Raw genomic sequence first — 14975 nt, 5'->3', positions numbered from 1 at the left:
AGCTCAATATTAATTAAGACTTGGTCAATCTTATTCGGCCAAAACTTTTTTTCAGTGCACTTCTGTACATGTAACTAAATCTCGTCCAAAATTTAACTTCTAACCTAATCCCATACCCAGTCCTAATCCTAAACCCATTCCCTACCTGGTTTGACATTTCTCCATGTCATCTTCTACTAGTAGATTTTCTAATTTACTTATTAATTTTGTTGATTATTTGCCTCCCCATCCCTCCCACCACTAGAATGTAAGATCCATGACCATAGGAATTTTTTAATGTTTTGTTCACAAATATATTCCTAGTGCGCAGAAAAGTGACTGGTACATAATCATTCAACTAAATTCAATTTAACAATGCAAGCTTGGGAATATTTATGCCAAAATATCGAGTGATCATTTCCCCTGGTGGGATTATGGATCATTTTCATTTTGCCAGTTTATATATTTTATTTTTCTACAATAATCTTTTAATATTAGCCTAGTGAAAGCTAACAAACAATTGAACTAAAGTGTTTAAACTACAAGCAGTAAGGACTGGTCTTGTTTTATTTGTTTGTTTTTTTCTGGGTTTGTTTGTTTTAGAAAGGGGAGTGATTTTCATGGTTGTACTTTAAGAATGTTACCTTGTTAAGTGTTTACAAAATGGATTAGAACAGGGAAAGATTAGAAACCAAGTAACATTTAGACAACAAATAACCAGTATTGGCAAGGATGTGGAGAGAAGGCAACCCTTGTATATTGTTGGTGAGGCTATGAGCTGGTGCAGCCACTATGGCAGACAGTATAGAGGTTCCTCAAGAAATTTGAAATAGAGCTACTATATCACCCAACAATCCCACTTCTGGGTATATATTCCAAAGGAAATGAAGTTACTATCTCAAAGAGATACCTGTACTCCCATGTTCATTGCAGCATTATTCACAATAGCCAAGATATGGAAACAAACTGTCTATGGGTGAATGAATAAAGCAAATGTTATACATAAATATATATTATATGAATATGTATTTATATATTGTAGATATATATCACATACACACTATGTGTATATATATATATAATGGAATATTATTCAGCCTTAAAAAAAGAAGGAAATCCTGCTATTTGCCACTATATGGATGAAATTGGAGGGCATTATACTAAGTAAAATAAGCCAGAAGAGAAGGACAAATACTGCATGATATCACTTATATGTGGAATTAAAAAAAAATAAAAGTCAAACTCATAGAACAGAGAATAGAATTGTGGTTGCCAGGGGCTGGAGGAGGAGGAAAAGGGGAGAGGTTGGTCAAAGGTACAAATTTTCAATTATAAGATGAATAAGTTCTGAGGATCTAATTTATGTATAGCATGATGACTATACAGTAGTTAATTATACTGTACTGTACACTTGAAATTTGCTAAGAGAGTAGATCTTAAGTGTTCCCACCAAAAAATAAAAAAGGTAACTATATGAGGTAATAGATATATTAATTAACTCAATTGTGGGAATCATTTCTCAATGTGCACTTTAAATATATTACAATTTTATTTGCCAATTATACTTCAATAAAGCTGGAAGAAAAAAAAGGAAACCAAGTAACATTAGGATACTATTTCAACAGTCTCTTGGAGATGAAATGAGATTCTCAACTAGAATGATGGCAGAAAGACTGTTTTCATCATTCAGAATAAACTAGATTATAATGTGGTAAAACAGCCACAAAATCGCAGTGGCTTAAGATAACAAGTGTTTATTTCTTATTCATAGGAAGTCCCTGTAGGACTTTCCACGCAGCTGTTCTCCATGTGCTGGCTCAGCATTCCATGGTGTTTGGATTTTATAGGACTTCAAAGTTATATTAACATCACAAGGGAACAGAGAACATGAATTGTGCACCAGCTTTTAAATCCTTTCACCAAGAGGTGACACAAACGCTACCACTCATATTTCACTAGACAAAGCAAGTCTCATGACTTTAAGAGAGTGGGAATAACTATCTCATGTGCTTGTAAGGAAAAGAGAACTGGAAATAGTGAGCAGCACTTATGTCTACCAAACCACTTAATATATTGAAAACGAATATTCAGCTCAGTTAACTAATTGATGACTGAGTGTTGGCACCAGAAATATTTGGTAATGCCTCACTATCGTAACCAGGGAGGCCAGGAAGTAGGGTTGGGTGGAGTATATTCTGGAAAGCAAGGCTGTAGAGTATAATTGCAGAAACTCTCAAGGGATATCCGCATAGGAAGGCACAGAGGTAATAATTGGATTTTCCAAGAGAAAATGTTTTTAAAGAGGAAAGCAGAGGGATAAGGTCGAATCTTGGAGAATATATACAGGAAGCTGGAGGAGGAATGATCAGTGAGACAAGAAAAGAACCAGAACAGTGCACAATTTTGAAAAGCCAAGGGAGGAAAGAGTTTTAGAAGAGTTGATTGTATTAAATGTATTAGGTGATGCAAAAGAAAATGAGAAGTGACTTGGTACTTAGGAGGACATAAGTCATATATAAAAAAACCCCATGTTTTGAGTAGTTTGATGGGACAGAAGCCCAATCACAGTAAATTGATAAAAAGAGTGAACAGCACAAATAGTGATTTAGGGTTTATGAACCACTCGTTTAAGAAGTTGGGTTGTGAAATTAAAGAGTCAGCAGAGCAGTACCAATCTGGGTTCTAGTTAAGAGTGAATTGTGGCCTTCCCTGCCCTGTGCTCTTACCCCTCCCCCACCCTGGAGACTGTAGCCAAAGATCTAGGGCGAAAATGGAGAGGAATACACTTAAGATGTTGGATCAAGAAGAAGTAATTGAAGGAAGAGGATTTTAGAATAGTTGAAAAATGATGTTTGTCCAAGTCCCAGGAAAGTGGATAACCTTGGAAAAGAGGAAGTAGATCTCTATTAGCAAATGAGAAGAAACAGGGGTAACAGGGAGAGAAGAAAATGTGTGAAGGGATCATCTAACGTTCTTCATTAGCACTGTATAATGGAGGTATTTCAATGTAGGACAGGGCTGTCTCTGCAAAGGCAGCATCTAGCACTGATGAAGAAGGGCAGACTCAGGAAACCAGTAGAGGTCATGCAGCCTTGAGCAATTGAAATGGAAATTGAAGTTATTAAGGCAGAACAATGAGAACAGTGGACAAGACCCTTAGCAGTGTGAAGAGAGATTGGGAGGATGCATGCCATAAATGTTTATGGGACAGTTGATACCAAGTTCAAAATCTGCTATTATTTGTTAGAAATTGCACTTGAGCTTTATTTCTCTCATTTCATCATCTTAGCAACTGTGCAAAGTAGGTATTTTCGTTCCCATTTTACAGATGGGGTACTTGGGTTCAGAGACAGTAAGCTGTAAGAGATATTTATGAGTTTGAATTGGGGTTACATGAGTTAGTAAAGGATAGAGAATAATTTTAAACCTAGATCCATCTTAGTCCCGAACTAGTGTTTTCCTCTGGGTACACTGGGCTTCCCAGGGCCCTTTCTCCTTTTACAAGGATTTGAAATATATATTTAAGTGGAAACTGAATGGACCCTACATACGTGAATAGGTCCCTACATATCATGCATGCATTTTTTTCTATGGGAATGTATTGTCATTTCTTTTCCAAAGAATATAAAAAGAAATGCAGATATTACATATCTTTTTTTTTCTTGAGGAAGATTTGCCCTGAGCTAACAACTGTGCCAGTCTTCCTGTATCTTGTATGTGGGACACTGCCACAGCATGGGTGACGAGTGGTATAGGTCTAGTGCCGGGGATCCAACTCAGGAAGCCAGGCTGCCCAAGCAGAATGAGTGGAACTTTAACTACCCCTCCAAGGGGCGGTCCTACATAGCTCTTTAAATGAAATAAAACCTATTACAAAACAGCCAGTGGATCATGGTCTGCATCTTGCAGAAACCAAATAGCCAGCATCTATGTATCTAAAATCCCGGAAAGAACACACATCCAAATGTTAACCCCGGTTATCTTTAGGTGGTGAGTGAGAGATCTTATTTTCTTCATCTTCGTTTTTTAGTGTTTTCCAAATTTTCTACAATGAGCATATATTTCTAGTAATCATAATCCCCCAACACAATAAATATTATACAATTCCATTTCACATTTTATGTAACAAATAGCAATAAACATTATACAGATTATAACGTCACTTTCATCTGACCTATTGAGGTAGTTAGCAAATGCGTTTTTCCCCTGTCCTTAATTTATAATAATTGCCCCAATGTATTGTTTCTGTAGTTGTGCAGCCAGTCTGCCGGAATCCCCAAGGATCCGCATCTCTGCTGCATAAAACAAAACAAAACCCGCACAAGCCCTGAGGTCTTAGGATCTCAGCTGTGGTTGGAGACAGACGTCGAGCAGCACCTCGGCTGGCAACGCATTTAGACAGGCTTACAGATGAGCCTCGCCAAGATTTGTCCCGGATCCCGCCGCTCTTCTCGGGACGCTCGCGTTGCCTAGTTACGAGAGCCGCCTTCCCCAGCTCCACCTTCCCCGAGCTCCACCTCCTGCTAGACCACGCCCCCGAGCCGAGCCGCTTCAGCCACTCAGAGGCCGGCACCGCGAGTCCTACAGCGCTGATTGGAGGACTGGATGGGCGGTGCTCGGGGCGGACCCTCCGCGCCGGGCGAACGTCAGCACGTCGACGCGGGTTTTCTCCGCCGGCCCGCGACCCCCGCTCGGGTGCCGCTCTGCTCTTCCGCCGGTGTCCCTGGGCGAGGGGCGGTCGGGCCCTCCCGCGGCCGGCGCCGTTGCCGGGGCTGGGAGCTCGGACGGACTGCCTTCGCCTCCCCGCCGGGCTCTCGTCCGCGCCTCCCCGCCTCAGAGGCCTCGGGGCGGTGGCGGCCCCGGACTCGGCGGGGCTCGGATGGGCGGCGGGAGGAGCGGCCGGGGATGTTCAGTCTGATGGCCACTTGCTGCGGCTGGGTCCGGCGCTGGCGCGAGCCGGTCAGGTGGGTGGCCGGGGCGGGGCTGGGGGGGCCGTCGGGTGGGGGTGCCGTCGGGTGGCGGGGCTGGGGGGACCGTCGGATTGGGGGGCCGGCGCCGGGCCTGGGGGGCCGTCGGGTGGGTGACCGGGGCCGAGCCGGGGGACGTCGGGTGAGGGGGCCGGCGCCGGGCTGGGGGCCGTCGGGTGGGGGAGGCTGGGGCCGGCGCCGGGGGGCGGGTTGGGGGGGCCTTGTCAGATTGGGGGGCCGGCGCCGGGCTGGGGGAGCCGTCGGGTGTGTGACCGGAGCCGGGCCTGGGGGGCCGTCGGGTGGGTGACCGGGGCCGAGCTGGGGGACGTTGGGTGAGGGGGCCGGGCCCGGGCTAGGGGCCGTCGGGTGGGGAGGCTGGGGCCGGCGCCGGGGGGTGGGTTGGGGGGGCCTCGTCGGGTTGGGGGGCCGTCGCCGGCCTGTGGGGGCCGTCGGGTGGGGGTGCCGTCGGGTTAGGGGGCCTGCGCCGGCATGGGGGTGCCGTCGGGTGGGGTGGCCGGGATCGGGCTGGGGCGGGGTCCGTCGGGTTGGGGGCCGGGGCCGGGCCGGGCCGGGGGCCCTGTGACGGGGCCTGGGCCGGTGGCCGGCGCTGGCCTGGGTGCAGGGGCCTGGTGGGCTGGCAGGCTCCTCCCGGCTGCTAGTGTGTCCTGGGCCGCGATCCCTCTTGTCTGGCTGCACGGAGTTCTCATCAACATGCTTATTGCTGGAACACTGGAAAGGGATTTGAATTGCTTTAAAAGTTGTGTATTCTTTGTGTGTGGAATTGGAAACTATCGGCTGTGTGTTTTTCTTCTGAAGCTTTGTAATAGGATTTTTTTTTATAGTAGAGAAGGATAGGATAGCGTTTTCATAAACTCCATACCTCCCTTTCCAACACACACACGCACACACACTGTTTTGTTTGAGAACTTGGGCTTGAAATCTGGCTCCACTGCTTCGTAATTACGTGACCCAACCTCTTCGGCCCCACCTTCCCACCTTCCTCCTGTGTTAAATGGGGGTGAGAATATCTACTCCTCAGGAGTGTTGCCTTACGGGAGAGTAACTGATGGGAAGTGTGTTCTTAGCTGTAGCTTCAATTTTCATATGGAATCTAGTTAAGCCTTTTTAAGAGTCCACTTCTTAACGTTTAATTTTGAAATGATAGATGTACTAATATTCACTGCATGTTCCTTGATATTCATTCATTTTTTAACAAATATTTGCTGAGAAAATACCATGTGCCAGACACTGTGCTAGGAAGGAATCAGTGAAAATGATCTTTTTAAAATTGAGCGGCTCAACCTGTAAAGAAAGCTTGTTTCTTTTTATAGTTGTACTGTGGAATTAGGCCAAGAATAAATTATAGCAGTTTTTGGGTTTTCTAAATCATTAACATTTCAAACATAGTATTTGTAGTAAGGGTGAACTATCCTTTAAAGAGTGAACCTGAAGAACTACACTTGTAACTTGTATTTTATAAGGAAAAATATGTCTACATTGGGAAAAGAAATTTGCTTTAAATGAAACTTTTGAAATTCTTTTCCCATTATTAACTTTTAATTATATTTGAATGTTTTAAATGTGAGTGATATGATGGACTGTAAGAGTCAAAGATGTGTTTGGGTATGTAGACTCAGATTTTTAAATTTTAATCATATTCTGGTCTGATTTCAGAGGGTCATTCATAATAAAGGGCCCCTTATGTTTCTGTATCTGCTTTCTAAAACTGTATTTTATTTTTGGAAGAGGGCACAATAGCCTGTGTTCTTTTAACTAAAAACACTCAAAAAGCTTGCACTCCGAAACAAGTTTTCAATTTAATTAATCATTCTTTGTGTTTGCTTCTCTTAGCAGCTCTAGTATATTCTCTGGGATGATTGTTTAAAGGAAAAACAGAGTTCGGAGAAAGGAGAATGTATTGATTTCCAAGTAGGACAGATAAGTGAATTTTATTAGTAAAGCAGAATTGAAATTTAACCCTATAACTCAGTGTATTTTCTTCTTTAATAAGTAGCATCAAGATCTGTGCTGTCCAGTAAGGTAGTGACTAGCTGCATGTGGCTGTTGAGCATTTGAAATGTGACTAGTCCTAATTGAGATGCTCTAAATGTATAATACAAAGTGGATTTCGAAGATTTATTATGCAAAAAGAAAAAAAAAGTGACTATCTTATGTCTTTTTTTAGTTTGATTATCACGTTGAAATGATAACTTTTATATATATTGGGTTATATAAAATACAGTATTAAAATTCATCTTTTATTTTCACTTTTTAAAAAAGCAGTTAGAAAATTTAAGCTAGAAAGTTTAAACATATATGTAGCGTGCAGTATATCTCTGTTGGACCTTGCTGATCTAGATCAGGGCCTGATATAAAGGACATAGCTGAACATCTCTCAATGTGGATACAGTTAACTGTCAAAGGACTTAAAAACAAGTTGGATTACATCTTTCTTTTAAGCACCCTTGTTCAATGTGTGGTTCATAATAGTGGCTGAATAAATATTTGCAAAATATTGTATGTAGTTTGATCACTCCTTAGCAATAATCATCCTAAAGTAAATAATATTAGCAAATATTTCCGTTTGCTGGAATGAATGAGAGGTGAGCAAGCTGATTTAAAAAATATATCAAATTTTGTGTTTTTATGATGCATTCTGTAATTTTTTAAGTTTTAGATTATGCTGCTCCTGTTGAAATTCCTCTTCATGTTTATATTTTATGAAAATGTGTTTGCAAATGTGAGAAGTGAGTGTGTAAGAGAGAAGATGAAAATGATGATGAATACATTATGACCTCAGGCCACTTTGCTGGCTTATCTAATATATCTTGTACCCTTTGGATTTACCCACCCGTCCTCACTTAGATGCTCTCCAGTGAGCATATTATTTTGGAGACTGGCATCGGGGATTAGATGATCAGAATGTGTGGTAAGGACAAGGCAAGAGTCAGAGATCAGTCTAGATCAGGAGTCAGGACCAGGATGCATATGGGCTATTGTTAACCACTGGTCAGAGCCTAACCCTAGGCTTTCGAGCTATGTAGATTGGTCTTGGATAGACTGAGAGTGAGACCCATAGGTAAGTAAGGGGCTTGCTCCTGTGGAAGCAGTGCGGTATAGTGGTGTTGCTTTTAACTTTTTATTTTGAGGTCATAATACAATGATCAAAGCGAAGAAATTAACTCTAGTACAATACTATTAACTAAATAACAACCTTGATTCTGAGTTCACAAGTTTTAACACCCAGTCCCCCTTTTTCTGTCCAGGATATAATCCAGGATCCCATGCCGCTTTGTCAGGTCTCTTGGTCTCCCTTAATCTGTAACAGTTCTCAGTCTTTCCTTGTCTTTCATAACTTTGAGGCTTTGAAGAGTGCTTGTCATTTGTTTTCCAGAATACCCTGCAATTTGTTTGACGTGTTCTTGTGATTTGATAAAGATGTTGCTGCACTTTGAGCAGAGGAATACCACAGAGGTGATGTGTCCTTCTCGGTACATCTTATCAAGGCGTGCATGATGTTTATATGTCTTATTACTGGTGGTTTGAACTTGACCACTTGGTTATGGTGCTGTCTACCAGATTTCTCAATGTAGTGTTTTGAGTCAAACAGGTTTGTGTCTGAATCCTAGGAGTTCTGGCACGTTTCCCTGTGTCAAGTGTGGATGATTTCTATCTTGCGGCATTTTAGAAAGAAAATTTAGGCAAGTATTTGATGCTTTGCGTGTAGTAGTTCCTCAGTAAATAATACCTCTGATCCCAGGAGACAATTCTGGTGAGTGAATTACCCTCCTCAGTTCATCTTATGCCCACCAGTATCGATGCCCTTCCTTTCCTCCCTTTCTGTGTTAGTGGAGGAAGGCTTCATTTTCCTTTCCAAGGTTAATTCTTACACCTGTGTGCTTTATTCCATGTCTTCCCATCTCCTGGTGAACTTCACTTCTTCAGCATTCAGCCAGAGATCATAGAGAGAACTTCTGGGATATGAGAATAAACCTAAACTTTTATCCCAAACTTTATTTTTCAGTTTTATTATCAAAAATACAAAATGTCTTTCTCTTGTCTCCAGAGCTTCACTTCTGTTCTTTCCTTACTATGTAAACTCAAGCCTCTCTTACCCAAGAAAACAAAACTGAATGTTTCCTATTGCCGCTGTAACAGATTACTGTTAACTTAGTGACTTGTAGCAGCACAAACTTTTTCCCCTGCAGTCCTGGAGTTGGGGTCTAGGATGGGTTGGCAGGGCCCCATTCCTTCTGGAGGCTTTTCCAGCAAAGAAAGAGGCTGCTTACGTTCCTTGGCTTGTGGCCTCCTTCCTTCATCTTCAAAGCCAACAGCATAACATCTTCTCTCTTCTCTGATCTCCTGCACCCCCTTAAAAGGACTCTTGTGATTACGTTGGATACTCCAAGAGAAGCTCCCCTTCTGAGACCCTTAATGTAATCACATCTGCAGAATTCTTTTTGCCATGTAAGGTAACATGTTCACGGGTTCTGGCGATTAAGATGTGGACCTCGTTGAGCGGCCGTTATTCTGTGTCGGCCATACTAAACAACCCTCGGTCCCTGCAGCCGCCGCCCTTCTCCTCTTCATCATGGCAGACTTAACAGGTGGCGATGGATCTCTGGCGCATTCTCAGCTTCTCTCCCACTCATGCATTCTGTAACTTCCTGCCTAGAAGACTTCTGCCCAGACCATTCGATTCACTTGTTCTTGCTACACCAGATGCTGCTTGGTTATTAAATCCAATGGACGCTTTTCAATTTCTTGGCGTCATTTGACTCTTAAGACCACTCTCCTTGAAATTCTCCGATTTCTTTTTCCTGAATTTTAAAATCTTTACCTTTCTGCCTGTTGACTTTTCTCTTTTTGCCAGTTTGCCTTTCTTCATCTGGTCCCAAGTTCGCCCCAGGGTTCTGTCTTCAGTTCTCTTTTCTCCTGCATGACCTCTCTTTGTGGTCAGTCTCACCATACATAGGGACTTCAGCCACCACCTCCACACGACTCTCAAGTCCATGTTTCCAGCACAAAGACTCATCTACCACTTGAAGACTCACATATCCAATTGCTATGGAATCCTCAGTCCCAGCACATCCAAAATTGAGCTTACATCCTCTCTCATTTCCATTTTGAAAGCAGATTTTTAATCATTTCCTGTTATCCAAATCAGAAGCTGAGAGTAATCCTGGACACCTCTTTATACTTTGTTCTCTCAGGTCATCAAGGCCTTTGGTTTCTACTTGCTTCGTATCACTTACCTGTCTTGCACTCTCTCAGCTTTTCCATAGTACTGCTCTGTTTTAGGTAAGGTTCCCATGCTTCCTCTCCCAGATTTCTTAGACAGACTTTCCACTGTCCCCTCTGATTAATTCTCCATGCTGTTGTCTGTGGTCTTTTTAGTGTGCAACTGGTTTTAAATCTGCCATCTTTCCTAATTGCCTTCAGGATAACATCTAAGCTTCTTACTTATAAGATACTCATGATTCAACCTGAACCTGGCTGTGTGGACTCCTTGTTGTAAGCTATTCTTTCTTCTCCTGCCAAGCTAAATTTGGGATACTTGAGTTCTCTAGTCCCTCTGCCCCACCTGAATGTCCTTGTCTTCTTTGGCTGTTCCTAGTCATGCTTCAGATCTCAACTGGGAGATTCTCTCCTTCAGGGAACTTTCAATTCTAGATTCTCTGCCCTTCCCTGTGTTTGCTTGTCTTGCCTTATCCCTGTATTGTAATGAAATGTCTGTTCAGCTCTTTTCACTGGTCTCTAGGGTGGCTTGTGGACAGGAGCTGCTATTGCACACACTGAAAAGCAGGGTATATTTATTGTTATGTAAAAGGTAGAACATTGAAGGCACAGTTAAACGGGAAGTGGCAAATTTAAGTCGCCCACAATCTCACCCTCAGAGATGACCACTTTTAGTATTTTGGTGTAGAATCTCTTACATATGTGTAAATTTTTAAAGAATAATGAAATAATAGAGTGCTATTTCACAGCTTTTTATTTATTTTTGCTTTAATGCATAATTAACACTTTTTTGCATCATTACATATTTTTCTTCAACATCTTTTTAATAGCAGCAGAGTAGTGTATTGTATAGATTCACCAAAGTGTGTTTAATCATTCCTGTTATTAAATATTTAGAGTGTTTAAAACTTTTCACTACCATCAACAATGTTTTGGTGAGCATCCCTACATAAATATCTTTGGAAATGGAATTCTAGATCATATGATAGGAGAAAGTTTAAAGTATTTGGTATATGCTGCCAAATTGTTCTTCAGAAGGGGTTTTTTTTTTTTTGAGGAAGATTAGCCCTGAGCTAACATCTGTGCCCATCTTCCTTATATGTGGGACGCCTGCCACAGCATGGCTTGACAAGCAGTGCATAGGTTCACACTTGGGATTCCAGCCAGTGAACCTCCGGCAGCCAAAGTGGAGCTTGCAAACGTAACCGCTGTGCCAGTGGGCTGGCCCCAGCAAGGTGTTTTGTTTTTTTTTAAACCAATTTCTACTCCTACTAGCAGTGTGTGAGAATGCCTTTCTCCCTCAAAAAATGGAAGTCATTACTTTTTCATTTTTGAGGTTGTAGGGAATGCTGTCTGCTTTTAGTTCCTGTTTTCTTGGTTGCCTTTAAGATGGAAAGTGTTTCCTTGGACAGTTGTGTTTCTTCTTTTGGAACTTCCCAGTGATTCTCTTTGCTGTTTTTCTGTTGGGACAGGTGCATTTTCTTATTGAATTTTCTAATTTTCTAAAAGAGATTTTAAATGTTTATAGTAGTAACCATTTCTCTGTATTATGCATTGCAGATATTTTTCTTCCATTTGTTAGATTTTTTATTTTTTGGTGGTTTTTGACATATAAGCATTTAAACATTTTTAATTCAAATATAACACCCTTTCAGTGTAATACTTAGGAAGTTCATCACCACTCCAAGATTATATTCACCTGTACTTTTTTCTAGTATTTATGTTTTAATTTTTAACATTTAAATCTCTATTGAAATTTATTTTGTGTATAGGGAGTAGCCTTCATCCTGGGCACAGAACACAAGGTCTGTCAGGCCCTGGTGCTCAGTGTGTATCTGGGCCCTGTAAGCAAGTCCTCACCCTTACTTATTATCATCTGCATACTCTCAACTCCTTTATTTGTACCAAGTAGTGTCTAGTTGATGAAGTAGTATGTATAAAAATGATAGAATATGCAAGAGTTGAAAGATGATTTCCAAGATTTTTAGCAAGAATTGGAAGCAGTATTTTGGAAGGGGTGTAATTTTACCTGGGTCTTGGAGAAATCTGTTTACTAAGCTTTCCGTGAGCATGACGTCAGAAATGGCCCACCCAAGAGAAGCAGAAAATTAACATCAATTTAAATGAAAGAATTTTGGCAACAAGAATTATGTAATATTATAATTTAAAATAAAAAATATTTTTAACATTATTTAAACAAAAAAATATAATAATTACTCATGCTCACCACCCAGGTTTTACGAATATTAACCTCTGATCATCACATTTCAGTTTCCTCTTGAAGAAGTAGAGCACAGATCCATGAAGCTCCCTGCTCTCTCTTCCTCCCCTGCCATCCCTCCCCAGAGCTGACCACCCTGTTCGTCCCCTGCCGCCCATCCCCAGAGCTGACCACCCTGTTCATCCCCTGCCATCCCTCCCCAGAGCTGACCACCCTGTTCGTCCCCTGCCGCCCATCCCCAGAGCTGACCTCCCTGTTCGTCCCCTGCTGTCCCTCCCCAGAGCTGACCTCCCTGTTCATCCCCTGCCATCCCTCCCCAGTGCTGACCACCAGCTGGAACTAGTTTCTTGCCCTTGAAGGGGCTCAGAACAGGCCTCTCCAAGATGTGCCACTTTGGTGTGTGAAATATTTTGAGCTAAAGGCAGTTGAGACCCTGTGGGCTCAAGAGAAACTTTTGCCTTACCCTTAAAGAATTTAAATTCATAGCAAGTGTTACCACCAGAAATAAATTTTTGTGACCTATCTGCTTGGCAGGGCAAACGTCTAATTACTGAGCATCTGTTCTCCTCACCATCCTGTGAGTTGCCCTCCTCCCCTCTGGAGCCCAGGCCCTCCCTGACTCCTTGGCTCAAGATGGCACATGCACCCTCTTTTACCTTTCTGTCTCTGAACCTCTCACGTGTGTAGGGTCTCTGACTCTCATGTTGGGTTCCTGTACATAGGAAATTAACTTTGCTTTTCTCCTGTTAATCTGTGTCCTGTTCCATTTAGTTCTTAGACCAGCCGGAAGAACCTAGAAGGGTAGAGGAAATTTCTCCCTCCCCCACACCCATCTGTATGTTTCGATGTCACAATTCAGCCTATCAAAGCTTTACCTGAAATTTATTAGTAAATTGTTGTTCACTATGGTCGGTTCTGAAAGAAGAGACTCAGATGTCACAGCAAGCAGTGTGGATTGGTGCTTTTTGTTCATCACTGTGGTGTCTGATAAAGCATACTGTGATGTGGTATGTCATCTCTGCTGTGCATATTTTCAGTGGGGGAACAGTAGCACCCTAATAGCCATCTTTCTTGGTCTAAATAAGTATACCTGTAAATCAAGACCATTTATAGAAATTGCTGAGTTCTTAATTTCTTAAGCTGTACATACAGATTAGGAAGGATTATCCAGTGTTCTGTTTGTAGAACTGAAAAGTCTTATGTTTCTTTTTATCTCCCTACAGCTTCTTGTTTATTCACACTGAGAGTTTTAGAAGTTTAGGATATAAAGGGACCTAGAGACCTGATTCTACCCTTTTACGTTTTAGAGATGAACAAACTGACACTCAAAATTTGGCTTGACCAAGACTTCGAAGCATACGACCGTGTTTGGTACTCCTACTGTTTACTTGTGCTCCATAAATTTAGGTAGTGCTCTAGATGTAATATTATCCTGGGATCTACAATCTGAAATAAAATGTCAAAATATAGTGCACTTGTACAATAAAATCACACCATAATTATTTTGGTAGCTTTTTTCATTGTCTCACATAGATCGTAAAACTGTTTCCAAGTCCCTTTTCATACATGTGTTTATGTTACTTTTTAAATTTAGAACTTGTTCCATGTAGTTTTAAATATTTTAGGTAATAAATATCAGTTTTGATGGACCAAATTTTGTCTTTTAGTGTTTTTAGTGAAATATTTTATTTTAATTTGCATAATAGTTTTGAAGTTTAAGATAACTTTTATGTAATTATCTCATTGGAAGTTTTGTCTTCCTTAGTCGACAGACTAGGAAGTTTAGAGCTGTAGATGTTCAAATGATTGCAATACTGTCATTCAGAAAAGATTCAGAATTCAGTGTTTTCTAAGTCTAAATTCAAAACTCCAATATTATGTTGCTTATATTTCTGACATACTAATTTGTATATCTGTTATATAAAAAAGGACCCTGAGATAAAATATATAAAACAGGCTTTGACTTTCTTAATCTCTACTTTTCATTTTTCTTACTCAGAATCGTTTCAGTTTTAAAAATCTGTTATTACCCTGAAACCATGAGCATGTAAACTTTTTCAGAAAAGTTCAGCCAGTTTGATGTAAGAAGATAGGTAATTTTAATTACATTCTCTAATATTGAAGCTACCTTGATGTGAAGATTTATATAAATTAAATCCATTATAGTACTTTCTTAGCTGAATGTTATGTATTTTAATTTTACTTCGCATTTACTCAGCAGATGGGGGATCAGAAAACAGATTTATGTTGTTTCATTCAGCAAAGATGCCTACTGCACACCCAGCACATTTGATCCTGGGGCTACAGAGTTAAGAAAGGTCTAGCGGACGAGACTCTGTGAAAGTTGCATGAGGAAGTTCAGGTCTGTTTGCGATGGTAGCACAGATGGCCAGAAAGGACTGGGGCATCTGGCCTCGTAGGCTTGCTGGGGAGTGGCTGTAGTTTAAGGATTTTAAGCAGAAAAATGCCGTGGTTAAATTTCATCAGCATCATGGTTAGGTTTTATTAGTAGCATGCAAATCATGACCTTAGTTAATCTACCTATTACTAGGTAATCTTTCTGTTAGGTC

At 41.3% G+C, this 14975-nt stretch overlaps 1 protein-coding gene across 13 annotated transcripts in view; it reads left to right on the top strand.

The window, feature by feature from the left end:
• Positions 1-4592: 4592 nt before the first annotated feature.
• ARL13B (ARF like GTPase 13B) overlaps positions 4593-14975 on the top strand; it is a 67342-nt gene continuing 56959 nt past the window's right edge. For 5 of the 13 annotated variants that reach the window (XR_011529248.1, XM_070582928.1, XM_070582926.1 and 2 more), the window contains exon 1: positions 4593-4943. Coding sequence is in view for 6 of the 13 variants with exons in the window: in XM_070582928.1 (XP_070439029.1) it covers positions 4885-4943 (59 nt within the window). In the remaining 7 variants the exon portion in view is untranslated. Of the gene's footprint in view, positions 4944-4980; positions 5056-6797; positions 6876-14975 lie in introns of those variants that run through there. The other 8 variants (XM_070582929.1, XM_070582927.1, XM_070582921.1 and 5 more) reach the window with 6 other exon arrangements.

Source organism: Equus przewalskii, chromosome 18, assembly GCF_037783145.1.
Source record: "Equus przewalskii isolate Varuska chromosome 18, EquPr2, whole genome shotgun sequence".
Lineage (NCBI taxonomy): Eukaryota > Metazoa > Chordata > Mammalia > Perissodactyla > Equidae > Equus > Equus przewalskii.
This window is presented reverse-complemented; position numbering and strand designations above follow the sequence as displayed.